The 16,060-nt window shown below is 47.8% G+C and overlaps 1 protein-coding gene across 1 annotated transcript in view; it reads right to left on the bottom strand.

Annotated features, from left to right (window-relative positions):
- The window catches only part of HDGFL2 (HDGF like 2), a 27,547-nt gene extending 16,013 nt beyond the window's left edge, over positions 1-11,534 (bottom strand). The window contains exons 1-4 of the mRNA XM_077922037.1: positions 11,372-11,534; positions 5,282-5,358; positions 5,035-5,173; positions 2,786-3,058 (exon numbers count right to left, since the gene is read on the bottom strand). Coding sequence (XP_077778163.1) covers positions 2,786-3,058; positions 5,035-5,173; positions 5,282-5,358; positions 11,372-11,443 — 561 coding nt within the window. The 5' untranslated portion in view covers positions 11,444-11,534. The remainder of the gene's footprint in view (positions 1-2,785; positions 3,059-5,034; positions 5,174-5,281; positions 5,359-11,371) is intronic.
- Positions 11,535-16,060: the final 4,526 nt, after the last annotated feature.

Below are 16,060 nucleotides of genomic sequence, written 5' to 3' on the forward strand. Positions count from 1 at the left end.
CTCTTATGGCAGCCATGTTGCAGACTGCCCCCCATCAAAAATACCCTCTGAGTTACAGCACCTATAAATGTCACACTGCTATGTAACAAGAACGTTACAGAGCTAGAGAATATGAAGGAATGTCTCCACCCGCATCGTTCAGCCCGGACACTGAGGTGCAGCTCTGAGGGCCTTCTGGAGGCTCCCTCCCTGGGAGAAGTGAGGTTACAGGGAACTAGGCGGAGGGCCTTCTCAGTAGTGGCGCCCTCCCTGTGGAACGCCCTCCCATCAGATGCCAAGGAAATAAACAACTACCTGACTTTTAGAAGACATCTGAAGGCAGCCCTGTTTAGGGAAGTTTTTAATGACTGATGTTTTAATGTATTTTTAATATTTTATTGGAAGCCACCCAGCGTGGTGGAAGCCACTCAACCAGATGGGCAGGGTATAAATATATTATTATTATTATTAAGATAGAACAACAAAAATAATCCAAGGAACTGGAGCAACTCCCCTATTGCAATGTAATGAACGAATTCGCAAATGACACCAAAGTGGAAGGGGTAGAAGACAAAATTGGGATTCAAGATGACCTTAACAGATTGAGGAACTAAGCCAAAACTAACAGAATGAATTTGGATAGGTGAGGTTCTGCACTTAAAACAGGAAGAACCAGCTGCACAAACATGAGGGACACCTATAATGGCAATAGTACATGTGAAACAGATCTAGGGGTTTTAGTGGACCACAGGCTTAACGTGAGTCAACAGTGTGGATGCGGCAGCAGAAGAGAAAAGCCAATTTTTCTATTCTCAGCTGCATCAACAGAAGCATAGTGTCCAGCTCACGGGAAGTACAGTCGTACCTCGGAAGTCGAACGGAATCCGTTCCGGAGGTCCGTTCAACTTCCAAATGTTTGGAAACCAAGGCGCAGCTTCCTGCAGTCAATCGGAAGCCGCACTGCACCTTCGGGTTCCAAAGAACGTTTGCAAACCAGAACACTCACTTCTGGGTTTGCAATGTTCGGGAGCCAAAACATTGGACTCACAAGGCATTCTGGATCCAAGGGACGACTGTAATAGTATTCTGCCTTGGTCAAATCCCCACTTGGAGTCCTGGGAAATGGCTGTTGCCTCTTGGGCTTCCCAGAGGCCTTTGTTCAGCCCAGGGGTTGTCAACCCGGTCCCTACCGCCCACTAGTGGGCGTTTCAGGACTCTAGGTGGGCGATGTGGGGTTCTACAGCATAAACTGAATCCTCCTTCCATCGAGCACTGGTGGGCGGTAAGGAAATTTTACCATCAACAAAGATGCATTAGTGGGTGGTAGGTATAAAAAGGTTCACTACCCCCTGGCTATCCACTGTGGGGAAGACAGGCCAGAGGTGGGGAAGCTGTGGCCCTCCAGATGTTGCCGGATTCAACTCCCATCACCCTTGACCACTGGCTATACTAGCCAGGAATTATGGGAGTTGGGGGTCTGTGGCATTTGCCTCCTAGGTGGGTCATAAGGAAAGGGTTAAATGAGTGAGATGTGATGGGCCAGTGGGAATGCAAGGGGAGGAGTAAAAGCTAGAGTGAGAGTTTTGAAAGTCAGCTGAGAGTTGGGAGTTGGAGAAGGCAGAGGGAGGAATAGCCAGTGGGTTGGTCGAGTGTATTTTGAGAGAGTGAGAGGAATTGTTAGGTGGAGTCAGATAGATAGTTGGAATACAGTGGTGCCCCGCAAGACGTATGCCTCGCAAGACGGAAAACCCGCTAGACGAAAGGTTTTTCCATTTTGGAGGTGCTTCGCAAAACAAATTTCCTATGGGCTTGCTTCGCAAGACGAAAATGTCTTGCGAGTTCCTGCAGGGTTTTTTTCCTCCCCCCCCCCCCCCTTTCCCAAGCCGCTAAGCCGCTTATCAGCTGATCCGCTAAGCCGCTTATCAGCTGATCCGCTAAGCCGCTTATCAGCTGATCCGCTAAGCTGCTAATCAGCTGATCCACTAAGCCCGCTAAGGTGCTAATAGCGCTAATCCGCTTAGCCGCTAATGGGCTTGCTTCGCAAGACGAAAAAACCGCAAGACAAAGAGACTCGCGGAACGGATTCTTTTCGTCTTGCGAGGCACCACTGTAATCAGTTCGAAGTTGTTACTTGTTCAAGCTTATACAAATAAACTTGATTATTTGTTAACGTTAACAACCACCTGGACTACTAGTGTCCCTGTGAGAAACGGGGTGGTGGCAGCGAAGAAGGCAATCACAGTGGTGGCACAGGGTCAATAGACCGTCAAACGTCCGAGGACCCTGTGTGATCGCTACAAGGTCCAACAACATCTGGAGGAGAGCCATGGGTCTCAAGCTACCCCTGAGACAGGCCTTTGGTCTATTTAAACAGGGCTCTCCTTATACAGTGGTACCTCGCAAGACGAATGCCTCGCAAGACGAAAAACTCGCAAGACGAAAGGGTTTTTGGCTTTTTGAGTTGCTTCGCAAGACGAATTTCCCTATGGGCTTGCTTCGCAAAGCGGAAACGTCTTGCAAGTTTGTTTCCTTTTTCTTAAAACCGCTAATACCGTTGCGACTTGACTTCGAGGAGCAACTCATAGCACGCGGTGTGGTAGCCTTTTTTGAGGTTTTTGAAGACTCTGGTGATTTTTGAAGCTTTTCCAAAACTTTTCCGAAACCGTGCTTCGCAAGACGAAAAATTCGCAAGACGAAAAAACTCGCAGAACGAATTAATTTCGTCTTGCGAGGCACCTCTGTAGTAAGCAGAGAAGTTCCGTTGCCCAAACTGGCCGCTTTAGACAGGGAGCCCACAGTGAGAGACCAGGGCTGGGGCTGGGGGGGGGGGGCGGAAGCACTTTAACTCCCCAGCGGCTACACTCACTTTCATGGCTAACGGCTTCCGCTTCAGACCACTGTGATCGCTTCCCCTGTCCGACTCGTCGTCGCTCTGCACTTTCTCAACGGTCACTCCCGCGGCACCGACTGCAGCCATCGGAGCAGATTCCTCCTCCTCCGCGATGTCGCTTCCGGCTCCTCCGACTCCGCCAACTATGGGGTCAACGTCAGGGACTTCACTATCGGAGGAGCTTATTGGCTGATAGGGGAGGGGAAGGAAGACAGGCAAATGGTGAGATATTTTTCCTGAAAAACTTTGTAAATCCCCACGCACAATTCCGCGAAGAAAGAAACAGAGGGGGTCCGGGAGCAGAAGCCTATCAATGGTGTCTGGGGAGACTCAGGTTCACCTCCTCACTCAGCCACGAACCTTGGGCCAGTCACTGTTGCTCAGGCTAACCTTCCTCACCTCCACCTCTTAATCTCAGGTTCGAGCCCCGTGTTGGGCAAGAGATTCCTGCATTGCAAGAGCTTCCAACTCTACGATTCTATAACCCATGCTCTGGTACCCCATCTCGGCTAGATTACTGTAATACGTTATATGTAGGCCTGCCCTTCAAGACTACTCTGAAGCTTCAGTTACTGCAGGCTGCCTGCAATAATATTTATTAAGTTTCATACAAACACAACACATACTATAAAATCAATAAAACAAAAATAAAAAATAAAAAATAATGACTAAAGATACAACCACAAACACATATACAATAAGAATTAATTAATTAGTCAAACTTCCAACTTCATAAACATATTACTTGACTTCCTCTAATTTCTTCCATCTGAATTTCCTTGTAATTGAATGTAGCAGTTTTCCAATTCATTATTCAAAAAACAATATTCCAATTATAATCAAATTTCTTAACTTTTCTTAACATTCTATTTCTCATTTATTTGTTTAATACTAATTTAATCCTAGACCTATTTGGTACTTTCAAGTAATTACTAATCTTTAATGATACAATATTTATTCAAATAATCTTTAAATTTCTTCCAGTCATCTTGATATTCCTCTTTTTTCTGTTCACGGATTCTCCCTGTGAGATCAGCCAGCTCCATAAAGTCCATCATCTTAATCTGCCATGCCTGCTACAATTTTAACCAGTATAGCCAGAGTTGTTATTATTTATTTCATTTCTACACGGCATTATCTTTTTAGGAAAGCTGTTAATATTACACCTATTTTGAAAGAATCACATTGCCTACCTATTTGCTCCTGAGCTCAATTTAAAGTGTGGGTAAAAAGGTAAAAGGTAAAGGACCCCTGGGAGGTTAAGTCCAGTCAAAGGCGATTATGGGGTTGCAGCGCTCATCTCGCTTTCAAACTGAGGGAGCCGGCGTTTGTCCACAGACAGCTTCCAGGGTCGTGTAGCCAGCAGGACTAATCTGCTTCCGGCGCAACAGAACACTGTGACAGAAGCCAGAGCGCACGGAAACGCCATTTACCTTCCCGGCACAGCAGTACCTATTTATCTACTTGCACTAGTGTGCTTTTGAACTGCTAGGTTGGCAGAAGCTGGGACAGAGCAATGGGAGCTCACTCCATCGCAAAGATTCGAACCACCAACCTTCTGTTTGGCAAGTCCAAAAAGCTCAGTGCTTCAGACCACAGCACCTGTGTCCCTTAAAGTCCTGGTACTTACTTTTTAATGCCCTAAACAGCTTGGACCCAAAATACCCGAGGGAGTCCCTCCATTTTTTAAACCAGTGTGTTAACTGGCTTCTCAGTGCCAGTCTGTGTTATCAATGACAGCCTTGGTGGCCAGCCATTGTGTCACCACTCATATTTTCTGCATTTCATTTCCTTCCAACCTTGCTGCGTACAGTCCGTCTCACCCACACACACCCCAAAACAACCCCAGCAGGTATATCTGCATCACGAATCTGGTGGACTGTAGACCACGAAAGCTTGTGCCACTATCAACCTGTAAGTCTTTTAACATGTTGTAAGGCTCTTGCTTTTGATGCAGACGACCGACGTGGCCCTAGTATGGGTGCAGAATTATTTGTGTCAGGGGTTGGGAATGTTTGGCCCTCTAGACAGCAGGACCAACAGTGGGAGTTGCAGCCCCACGTTTGGAGGGTCAGAAGTTCCCCACCCCAAGGTATGTTGCCCTGAGTGGGATGTACAAAGCCAACTATTGCAGCTCCAGCAGGGCTGTCCTTGACGCCACTTACCGGAGGTGCACTGTAACTGGCATGTGGGTTGTTCTGAATCTCCCACAATCCTTCGTTGAAGCCTTTTCGTTTGTTGGGCTTTCCATATTTGTCCTTGTATTTCTCGTAAGGGAAGAGGTCCTTGGGTCCCAAGAAGGCCCTGGGGCAGAGAAGGAAAGCAAAGGTTAGAGAATGAGGCAGGACGGCATCGAGCAAACGAAACACAAGGAAGCTGTGCCCTGCCCCAGATCCCGAGACCGGAACTTACGTCTCATGGGTGCCGAAGAAGAAAATGGGATATTTGTTGGGCGGGGGCTTCACTGCGCCATCAATGATATCGTCGATCTGAAAAGAAGAGAAAGTCAAATGGGATCAGCATGGCGGCTTGAGTGATTATTGCAGAGAACCACCTTGGTATCGTGGTTAAAGCGGGGCTGGCCAATGTGCAGTCCAGATGTTGTTGGACTACAACTCCCATCATCCCCGTCCATTGGCCATGCTTGCTGGGGACGATGGGAGTTGTAGTCCCACAACATCTGCTACGTTTGGGTTAAGAGCACAGAAAAAGCATTTTGTTTCCTGAAATTCATTCTGATTGTGCATATAAAATATAACTGATGGAATTGTGTGTGAAAACAGTCAAGAAAACAGGCATGCTCCTAAGCAATTACGTGGGCTTCTACAACTGCCCCTTTCCACTGCATGTTCTCAGACTTCCTTCAACAAACCCTGTTCAGGGGAGAGTCCTTTTAAGATCTGTTGAAGTGACAAGGAGGAAGAAGCAAGGTCTTTTGGATCCGTCACCGTGTTTAAAAATAAAAAAGGTTTCTCGTTAAATATTCATCATTATATCCACTCCCAACAGACTTACTCCACAAGAATAGTAGTTGATAACATCAATTTGTACAATGTGAACCTGAGGTACCACTGTATAGGCAAAGGTTCTTGTCTGTCACAAGGTGCCTAGAACGCTTTCAAGGTGCAGAAGTGAAGATTTGGGGTAGTGGGGAGCCGGCCACTGTACAGTGGTACCTCGGGTTACATATGCTTCAGGTTACTGACTCTGCTAACCCAGAAATAGTACCTCGGGTTAAGAACTTTGCTTCAGGATGAGAACAGAAATTGCGAGGCGGCAGTAGGAGGCCCCATTAGCTAAAGTGGTGCTTCAGGTTAAGAACAGTTTCAGGTTAAGAACGAATTAAGTACTTAACCTGAGGTACCACTGTAATGGTTTGCACAGCAAGACCCCAGTACTGCCAGTGCAGATGACAAATTCCACCTGAGAGAAGACTCCAGAAGCACATGGAAGAAGAAGAGTTCGGATTTGATATCCCGCTTTATCACTACCCAAAGGAGTCTCAAAGCGGCTAACAATCTCCTTTCCCTTCCTCCCCCACAACAAGCACTCTGTGAGGTGAGTGGGGCTGAGAGACTTCAAAGAAGTGTGACTGGCCCAAGGTCACCCAGCAGCTACAGGTGGAGGAGCGGGGAAGCGAACCCGGTTCCCCAGATTACGTGACTACCGCTCTTAACCACTACACCACACTGGCTCTCAGGATCCTTGCATGGATCTGTTGCATGGCATACTGAAACCCAAAGCAATGCCCAATGGCAGGGTCACCTGTGGGGAAGCTGCCCTGTTGATAGGTCAAACTGCACACCCCTATATTGTTGGTTTGTCAAAGGGACTTGGGATCATAGAGTTAAGGGTCAACCCACTGCAATGCAGAAATCTCATGCCTCCTGCTACGGAATCCTTTTAACACAAGAGGATGGAGATTGAAGCTGGCACTTTCTGAGTGCAAAGCCAGGGCTCTATCCGCTCAGCTACAGCTTCTCCCAGACCTTCTTTTAAAGCAAAGGGCAGGAAGACAAAACACCCAGTGTGATCCTGGGACATGCTCAAACGATGCCTGGTCGCATTCTCTTCTCCCTCCATCTTGGTACAGGAGAACCAAAAGAAGCAGGCAGGGGGCCAGCAGCGGCTCAACTAGCCCAGCACCCTGCCCCCAGAGTTACTGACCAGAGGTCGCAGCAAGAAGCCAACAAGCACAACTGGAGTGTAACAGCCCTCTCCCCTCCTGTGGTTTTCAGCAACTAGCATTCAGAAGCACGCTGCCTCCAACAGCGAAGGTACAAAGAGCCATCGTGCCCCATGCTACATCAATAATAATAATAATAGTAATAATAATAATAATAACTTATTTATTTGTACCCCACCCATCTGGCTGGGTTTCCCCAGCCACTCTGGGCGGCTTCCTACAAAGATTAAAAATACATTAAAATGTCACACATTAAAAACTTCCCTGAAGGGATGCCTTCAGATGTCTTCTAAATGTCAGGGAGTTGTTTATCTCTAACATCTGATGGGAGGGCGTTCCACAGGGCGGGTGCCACTACTAAGAAGGCCCTCTGCCTGGTTCCCTGTAGCTTTGCTTCTCGCAGGGAGGGAACTGCCAGAAGGCCCTTGGCACTGGACCTCAGTGTCCGGGGAGAACGATGGGGGTGAAGACGCTCCTTCAGGTATACTGGGCTGAGGTCGTTTAGGGCTTTAAAGGTCACCACCAACACTTTGAATTGTGCTCGGAAACGTACGGGGAGCCAATGTAGGGATGAAGCAGTGTTTGGAATCCCCCTGGTGCCAGGCATGTTTTGCCACTGGCACGAGTCTAACATGGTGATCTCCAGCAGCAACTGTTCTCCTGCTGCCTTTTAAACAGCTGAAAACGATATGAATTGAAATTGGGACCTTCCTCGTGCATAGTGGTTGCACTGCTGCTGAACTATAAAGCTCATTTGGTACTGCATGAGACTCTGAATCTCAGGGTCATAGGTTCCAGCCCCACATTGGGCAAAAGATTTCTGCACTATAAGGGGTTGGACTGGATGACCCCCGTGGTCCCTTTCTACAATTCTACGATTATATAAAGCCCATTCTCTTCCCTCGCCGTGCTTAGAATGGAGGCTGTATATGAAGCCAATTGGCTCCATTGCACAACTGGGGGGAGCGCGATGAAAGAGGAAAAAATTGGGGTGGGGAAAGAAGCACCCCTCCCCTCAATTTCCCAAGGCTGGTTGCACTAGGATACCAATTATGTAAAGGTAAAGGGACCCCTGACCATTAAGTCCAGTGGTGACCGACTCTGGGGTTGTGGCGCTCATCTCGCTTTATTGGCCGAGGGAGCCGGTGTTCAGCTTCCGGGTCATGTGGCCAGCAGGACTAAGCCGCTTCTAGCGAGCCAGCACAGCACACGGAAACGCCGTTTACCTTCCCGCCACAGCGGTACCTATTTATCTACTTGCACTTTGATGTGCTTTTGAACTGCTAGGTTGGCAGGAGCAGGGACCGAGCAACGGGAGCTCACCCCGTTGCGGGGATTCGAACCGCCGACCTTCCGATCGGCAAGTCCTAGGCTCTGTGGTTTAACCCACAGCGCCACCCGCGTCCCTGCCAATTATCTAGGGCTGCCCTATTGTATGATTCCTTTTGCAGGAATAGGGGGCCCGAACACAATGATGGCAGACAATAGGGATAACCCCATCAGTACTCTTACGGTACAGGAAAATGTACCTCTTCTCTCTCCTCATTGCATAACACTGCCCCAACAGAATTTAACAAACAAGAGGCTGCCCACACACCGCACACACAGTTTTGGAGGGATACAAGTGGCATGGGGAAAAAATAATGCACCCTGTCTCAAACTACCCACTGTACAAACGTTTCTGACACCAGTTTAACAAAAGTATTTGGTTACTGACTAATGCACAGTTTGGATGGAGATTCCAGGCAGACCCTCATGTTGTGTGTGTGTGCATATGTTGTTGGGGGGGGGGGAATGCACAGACTGTACTTATTGTATCTCACAAGACCAGGGGTCAGCAAACCTTTTGAGCAGGGGGCTGGTCCACTGTCCCTCAGACCTTGGGAGGGGCGGACTATATTTTGAAGGGGGGAAATGAACAAATTCCTATACCCCACAAATAACCCAGAGATGCATTTTAAATAAAAGCACACATTCTACTCAAGTAAAAGCACACCGATTCCCGGACCGTCCGTGGGCCGGATTTAGAAGGCGATTGGGCCAGATCCAGCCCCCGGGCCTTAGTTTGCCTACCCATGGCATAGACGGAGAAAAGGGCACACATAACATCTGAGTGAGTGAATGTGTGTATGCATGTATGGATTGCATGAAGTCTTTCTCGTCAACAGTGGGAGGTTCCCCCCAATTCCACAGCCAGCGTTATTTCTGAGGGAGTAGACAGGGCCCCCATTGGAGACCCTATATATAGAGTCTCCACAGGGGTCCCATTTCACCTCATTCCCCACCCCTCCCAAATTAGCGAGTGGGAGCGATTCCATTAACTATTAACATCCCGGGGTCTTAAGAGTAGACGTTGGAGCCACCTTGGCAAAGCTAAGCAGATCCAGATCTGGTCAGCACCCGGACAGACGACCGCCTAAGGAAGACACCTGGGGTTCCACGATGGAATAGGATATAAATATAATTAAATGTAAGTATTGTGCACACATGCCCAACACAATCCCTCCAACCCCCTCCTCGGACTTAAGAGGAGCATTCAATGACAGGCTTCCTGACCCAAACCCTTCGGCGCCAAACCTTGAGGGCGAATCTCTCCTCAGCATTGCAAAGGCCTCACCCGTGTGCACCAACACCTGTTTCTTTGAACCCCATGCATACATGCATATATCACGTATGTTACCCACATAGATTCTGTAGGCCCAAACTGGAGGGCCCACCCCTCCCCCCCAAAAAAATCTGTTCAAACATGCAAATGCATGCATAATCCATAGCTGTCAGCTTTCCCCTTTTCTTGCGAGGAATCCTATTCGGAATAAGGGAATTTCCTTTTTTAAAAGGGGGAAGCGTTGACAACTATGGCATCATCACATGCATTACAGTGGTACCTCGGGTTAAGTACTTAATTTGTTCCAGAGGTCCGTTCTTAACGTGAAACTGTTCTTAACCTGAAGCACCACTTTAGCTAATGGGGCCTGCTGCTGCCGCCATGCCGCCGGAGCACAACTTCTGTTCTCATCCTGAAGCAAAGTTCTTAACCCGAGGTACTATATCTGGGTTAGCGGAGTCTGTAACCCGAAGCGCCTGTAACCTGAAGCGTCTGTAACCCAAGGTACCACTGCATTATTATTAAAAATTGTATCCCGCCGTAGCTTCTGTAGGCCCAATCTCTCCCTTGCTGGGGGGCCCACCTGCTCCCAAAATAAAAATCTGTACAAGCAAGCACACATACACATTCATGCATGCATAATCACATGCATTATTATTAAAATTTGTATACCGCCCTGGCTACCCGGTTGACAGGACTGGAAACCACAATGCAAAAAAAACAAACAAACAAAAACCACAACACCACAAAACTGCCCATGCATTTTAGAGACACATTTGGGGCCAGGCTCCGCCGCACCCTCAGTCTCATAGTGGGGGTGGGTTGCAATGCTAGCAGGAGCCCGGCCTGAGCACGATTTCTGTTCTCACCCTGAAGCAAAGTTCTTAACCTGAAGCACTACTTCTGGGTTAGCGGAGTCTGTAACCTGAAGCGCCTGTAACCCGAGGTACCACTGCATTATTATTACAATTTGTATCCCGCTGTAGCTTCTGCAGGCCCAATCTCCCCCCCCCGCTCCAAAAATAAAAAATCTGTACAAGCAATCACGCACACCTGCATGCATGCATGCACACTCATGCATGCATGCATAATCGCATGCATTATTATTCAAATTTGTATACCGCCCTGGCTACCCGGTTGACAGGACTGGAAACCACAATGCAAAAACAAATAACACCACAAAACTGCACGTGCATTTTAGAGACACATTTGGGGCCAGGCTCCGCTGCACACACCCCCCCCCCCCGAATCTCATGGGGTTGTGTTGGTTTATTATTATTATTATTATTATTATTTTGCAATGGTAGCAGGAGCCCGGCCCCCTCCCTCTCTCTCCCTTGCCCCTACCTTCCCCCCCCCCCGCTCCCCAGCCTTGCTCTCGTGGGTGGAGGCAGAGGCCTAACATCACACAAACACACAGCGATCACACACACACACTGGTGCCCCGTGCAAGGGAGGCGGGCTCCTTCCAGGCGCCTCAAGGTGCTGCTTCCGCCTCCGCCGCTAGAGGGCGCCGTAGAACAGCCCCCTAAGGCGCAGCCTCAGAAGCAGTGAGAGGAAAACGGGGGGGGGGGGGGAGAGAGAGAGAGACGCCACTCCCTCCCCCCCCATGGCGGTTGCTAAGCAACGAGGAGCCCCCCCCTCCCCTCAGTATCTATATATCTCCCCTCACGCCATATATAGATATAGAGATAGAGGGATGTCCCCTCACCCTGGCCGGCCAGTGCGGGTATCCCTTCATCTTGGCGAAGACCAGGTCTCCGGCCTTGAAGCCGTGCGGCATCTCGGCGGCGGGCTGGCGAGCAGGCCCCGGCCAGGCCTCAGGCTTCGCCAGGCAACCGGGAGCGGGGGTGGGCGTGGCCGCCGGGCCTCTTGAAGGGGAGGGAGGAGGGAGGGGGGGGGGAAAAAGAAAGGAGCCGGTTGGTTCTCGCCGCCTGCCGCTCCGACGCCGCCCTCCTCGCTCATTGGCCGGCGCCTCCCGCCCAATCGGAGGGCGGCCTCCCTCAGGGGGAGGCGGGGCCTTGTTGGGGAGGAAAAAAAAAAAGCGAAGGAGCCGAGTGGTTCTCGCCGCCTGCCGCTCCGACGCCGCCCTCCTCCCTCATTGGCCGGCTGGCTTGGTTGGCGCGCGCGCGCGCGCCCTTCGCCCAATCGGAGGGCGGCCTCCCTCAGAGGGGAGGCGGGGCCTTGTTGGGGCAGGCTGGGTAAAAAATAAAGGGGGGGAATGAGGAAAGGGGGCGGGGCTTTTAAGAAAAGGCGGGGCTGAGGGAAGAAAGCCGTTGGGACTCGCGAAAAAGGGACCCCTGGGGGTCATCTAGTCTGACCCCCAACACTTGCAAGGCGAGGAATGGGGCTCGGGGCAACGTGGGGCTCCTCGGACCCACGAGATGTGAAAGAGCCTGGTGGCTCTGCCGCCTCTAGGGTTTGGGGAAGGGGAAGGGAGCGAGCACTCTGCACATGCTCTGGAGAGCTCTTGGTCCTCTCACACAGCTGGATTCTCTCTTTTTTTAAAAAAATGATATTTATTCGAATTTAACAAATACAGAAAAAAAGAAATACAAACAATAAAAGGATTACAATACAGAAAAAAGATAAAAAAGAAAAACATTTTACAAACAAAAACATTTAAAAGGAAAAAGCCCCTATTTTCATATCCTTATTTTTCATTTGCTTATTTCCTTGACTTCCTCACACCTCCCTTTTTGTATTCTAGTTCAATGTGTTATTTCAGCAAGTCCTTTCCCTCTTTTCTCGAAATTAATTCCATAATTCATCTTCATTCATTGAACTTAATTGGTTTTAGTTGAAATGTTATTAAGAATTAGGTAAGAAGAGATTGACTATAGGTAAAGGTGCAAAATTTAAAGTTAAAATTGTGTTAACTTTAAATTTTGCACCTTTACCTATAGTCAATCTATTCTTACCTAATTCTTAATAACATTTCAACTAAAACCAATTAAGTTCAATCCAACATCATTCTAACATTCATTAACTTTGCAATATCTCTGTAAGTAGTCTTTAAATTTCTTCCAATCTTCTTCCACCGACTCTTCTCCCTCGTCTCGGATTCTGCCAGTCATCTCCGCCTCACACAGCTGGATTCTCAGGCGCATGAATGGATGAAATGAATCAAAGGGGAAGAGCGGTTGCAGGGGGTTATTGATTTTCATTGCACGTTTTGCATTCTGGCTTCGTGTTCCTATTGCTGCAAACCGCCCTGGGATCTTCGGATGAAGGGGCTGTGTACAAATCTTCATTAATAAACGCAATGATTTCACCGAGCCTATTCTTGAGTTATTATTATTTTAAATATCATCGCTGAAATAGGTGTTTTCCTGGCTTAGAAAGTTCGCGCAAGTATGAACACCCTGCAAGGGAATATTGGGCAGGGACAGGAGTTGCCGAATAAACCTTCAGCTTTCTTTTTAAAAATAAATTAATAATAATAAAAGGACATGGTCATCGCTGTTATTTCTTAAATTTATATACCGCCTAAGGATCACAATTTTGTTCGTTGTGTTGTTGCTGCTTTTGTACTGTAAACTTCAGCGTTATTTTTAAAATAAAATAATAATAATAATAAAAGAAAATTGTCATCGTTATTTCTTAAATTTATAGACCGCCGTGGCCCACGGGCCGTAGGTTGCTGACCCCTGGGCTAGACTGTTAACAGAGGAAAAGGGTGTGACTCGAGTCAAAGGCACCCAATCTATGTCCACTCCAATACTCTATAAATACAACCCACCAAACTTCATTCTCAAGGGTGCATGAGAGTGCTATGCAAAGTGTGTGTGTGTTCTGAAGCAGAAAAGGCATTGCATATTTTTTTTTTAAGCACCTGATCATCTTTCTCTTTTAAATATCAGCTCTCCTAAAAGCAGCTACTTTAACGGTGCTGCCTGGAGCTACGAAGTTGGCACCACGTTCCTAATTGGCATCTACAACCAGGCCCCAACCTGTGTTTTGCCCAAGGCTCCGAACTCTCAAATGGAAAGGCGTTTTCACTTTTTCACTGGGGAAATAAAAGCAAGAAATGTGCCTTAGGAGGACTAGTCATGGCGTATCATGGGCGAGGCGCCTCGTTTGCATAACAAATGCCTCTCTTCCACATTTATCTTTTTCAACCAGGTCATACGATCTAAAAAAACCACGGGTATTTGCAAATAAGACTAGGGAGCAAATAAGACTATACTGGCTTTGGGGGTGTTTGCTAGGACTACCCTACCAAAATGCTTGTTTACAAAGCTATTGTACAGTGGTACCTCGGGTTAAGTACTTAATTCGTTCCAGAGGTCCGTGAAGCTGTTCTTAACCTGAAGCACCACTTTAGCTAATGGGGCCTCCCACTGCCGCTGCACAATTTCTGTTCTCATCCTGAAGCAAAGTTCTTAACCCGAGGTACTATTTCTGGGTTAGCGGAGCCTGTAACCTGAAGCGTCTGTAACCTGAAGTATCTGTAACCCAAGGTACCACTGTACTACCAACCTTACTATATGCTTGTGAAAGATGGACCACTTATAAACGCCATCTCCAACTCCTCAAAAGATTCCATCAACAGTGTCTCCGATAACTTTTACACATCACTTGGGAAGACAGGCGAACTAATGCCATTGTACTGGAAGAAGCAAAGATCACCAGTGTTGAAGCAATGATTCTTCAACATCAACTTCGTTGGACTGGCCATGTTGTTTGGATGCCTGATTATCGTCTTCTGAAGCAACTACTCTATTCCGAACTTAAAAATGGAAAGCGTAATGCTGGTGGTCAACAAAAGAGGTTTAAAGACTCTCTCAAGGCAAATCTAAAAAAATGTATACACAACAACTGGGAAACACTGGCCTGCGAGCGCTCCAGTTGGAGAACAGCCTTTGCCAAGGGTGTCATGGGGTTTGAAGACACTCGAACTCAGGACGCAAGGGAGAAACGTGCTAAGAGGAAGGCACGCTTGGCAAACCCTCACCGGGATCAACTCCCATCCGGAAACCTATGTCCCCACTGTGGAAGGATGTGTGGATCCAAAATTGGCCTCCACAGTCACTTACGGACTCATTGTTAAAACCGTGTTTATGGAAGTCAATCTTACTCGGCTACGAGGGATTGCCAAAGAAGACGCAACAGCTTTAATAAAGATTCGGCTTACTAGCTGCTTTGCTTCTCAATAGTCTCTGGTTGGCCTCTGTTATTTCCTCCTACCGATGGAGAACCTACTAAGAACTCTGTACAGGCTATTGTGTATCCCATAAAGGAAAAGGAGCAGTTTTCGTTTACAACATTTGATACGTTAAGTCTGCGAGTTGTGCATATTCTGTCAACTTAAGTTGCCATTCTTCTTTGGTTGGGACCTCACTGGTTTTCCACTTTGGGCCTAACAAGGAAATCTTTTCTGGAATGGTACTGAAATATAGTATATAGATGAGGCAGAACAGAAATGTAGTCCTGGATGGAGCGAAGGAAGAAATATCGAGGCAGATCCTGGGGACCTGCAAATACGCTAGCATTCAGTTCCCAGGGATTTTTTCAGGGAAGACCCTGGCTTTTAAATGTGCTTCATGCATGGAGGTTGCAGAGCTCCGTTGGTTAGAGCACTGTGCTGATGACCCGAACGTTGCGGGTTTGATCCCCATACGGCAGGGGTCAGCAACCTTTTTCAGCCATGGGCCAGTGTTGTAAACAAAAATTGCCCTTTCGGCAGCCAGAAACACCATAACCAGACACTGGAGAGACCTGTCAGGAGTAAGCATGGACCAATGGTACCAAATAGTATGGGAAACAGCCCTACTAGAAAAATTAACTAATAAACTGAAACTGACACGGGGACAAACAGAAGAAGACACCTATGGCTCCCCTTTATCACATACACAGCCCAACAGGACAATGACAATAATCCACCAACAGCATACAAATCAATATGGCTAACCTGATCCGAAACACCCACCCACCTCACTCACACACGAAAACAAAACAAAAAAAATTCCTTCCAGTAGCACCTTAAAGACCAACTAAGTTAGTTCTTGGTATGAGCTTTCGTGTGCATGCACACTTCTTCAGATACCAATGCACACGAAAGCTCATACCAAGAACTAACTTAGTTGGTCTACTTCCTACTGGAAGGAATTTTTTTTGTTTTGACTATGGCAGACCAACACGGCTACCTATCTGTAACACGAAAACAAAGATCATCACAGCCAATCACAAGCAAACAATCACACCCTAGGGGCCCAGTGTTTCCCAACCTTGGGCCTCCAGCTGTTTTTGAACTACAATTCCCATCATCCCTGACCACTGGTCTTGCTAGCTAGGGATGATGGGAGTTGTAGTCCAAAAACAGCTGGAGGCCCAAGGTTGGGAAACCAACCCCAACCTCTCTCACCACCAAAGGAACACAAGTGAACAACACAAGCAA

This window comes from Podarcis muralis, chromosome 18, assembly GCF_964188315.1.
Source record: "Podarcis muralis chromosome 18, rPodMur119.hap1.1, whole genome shotgun sequence".
NCBI classification, from domain to species: Eukaryota; Metazoa; Chordata; class Lepidosauria; order Squamata; family Lacertidae; genus Podarcis; species Podarcis muralis.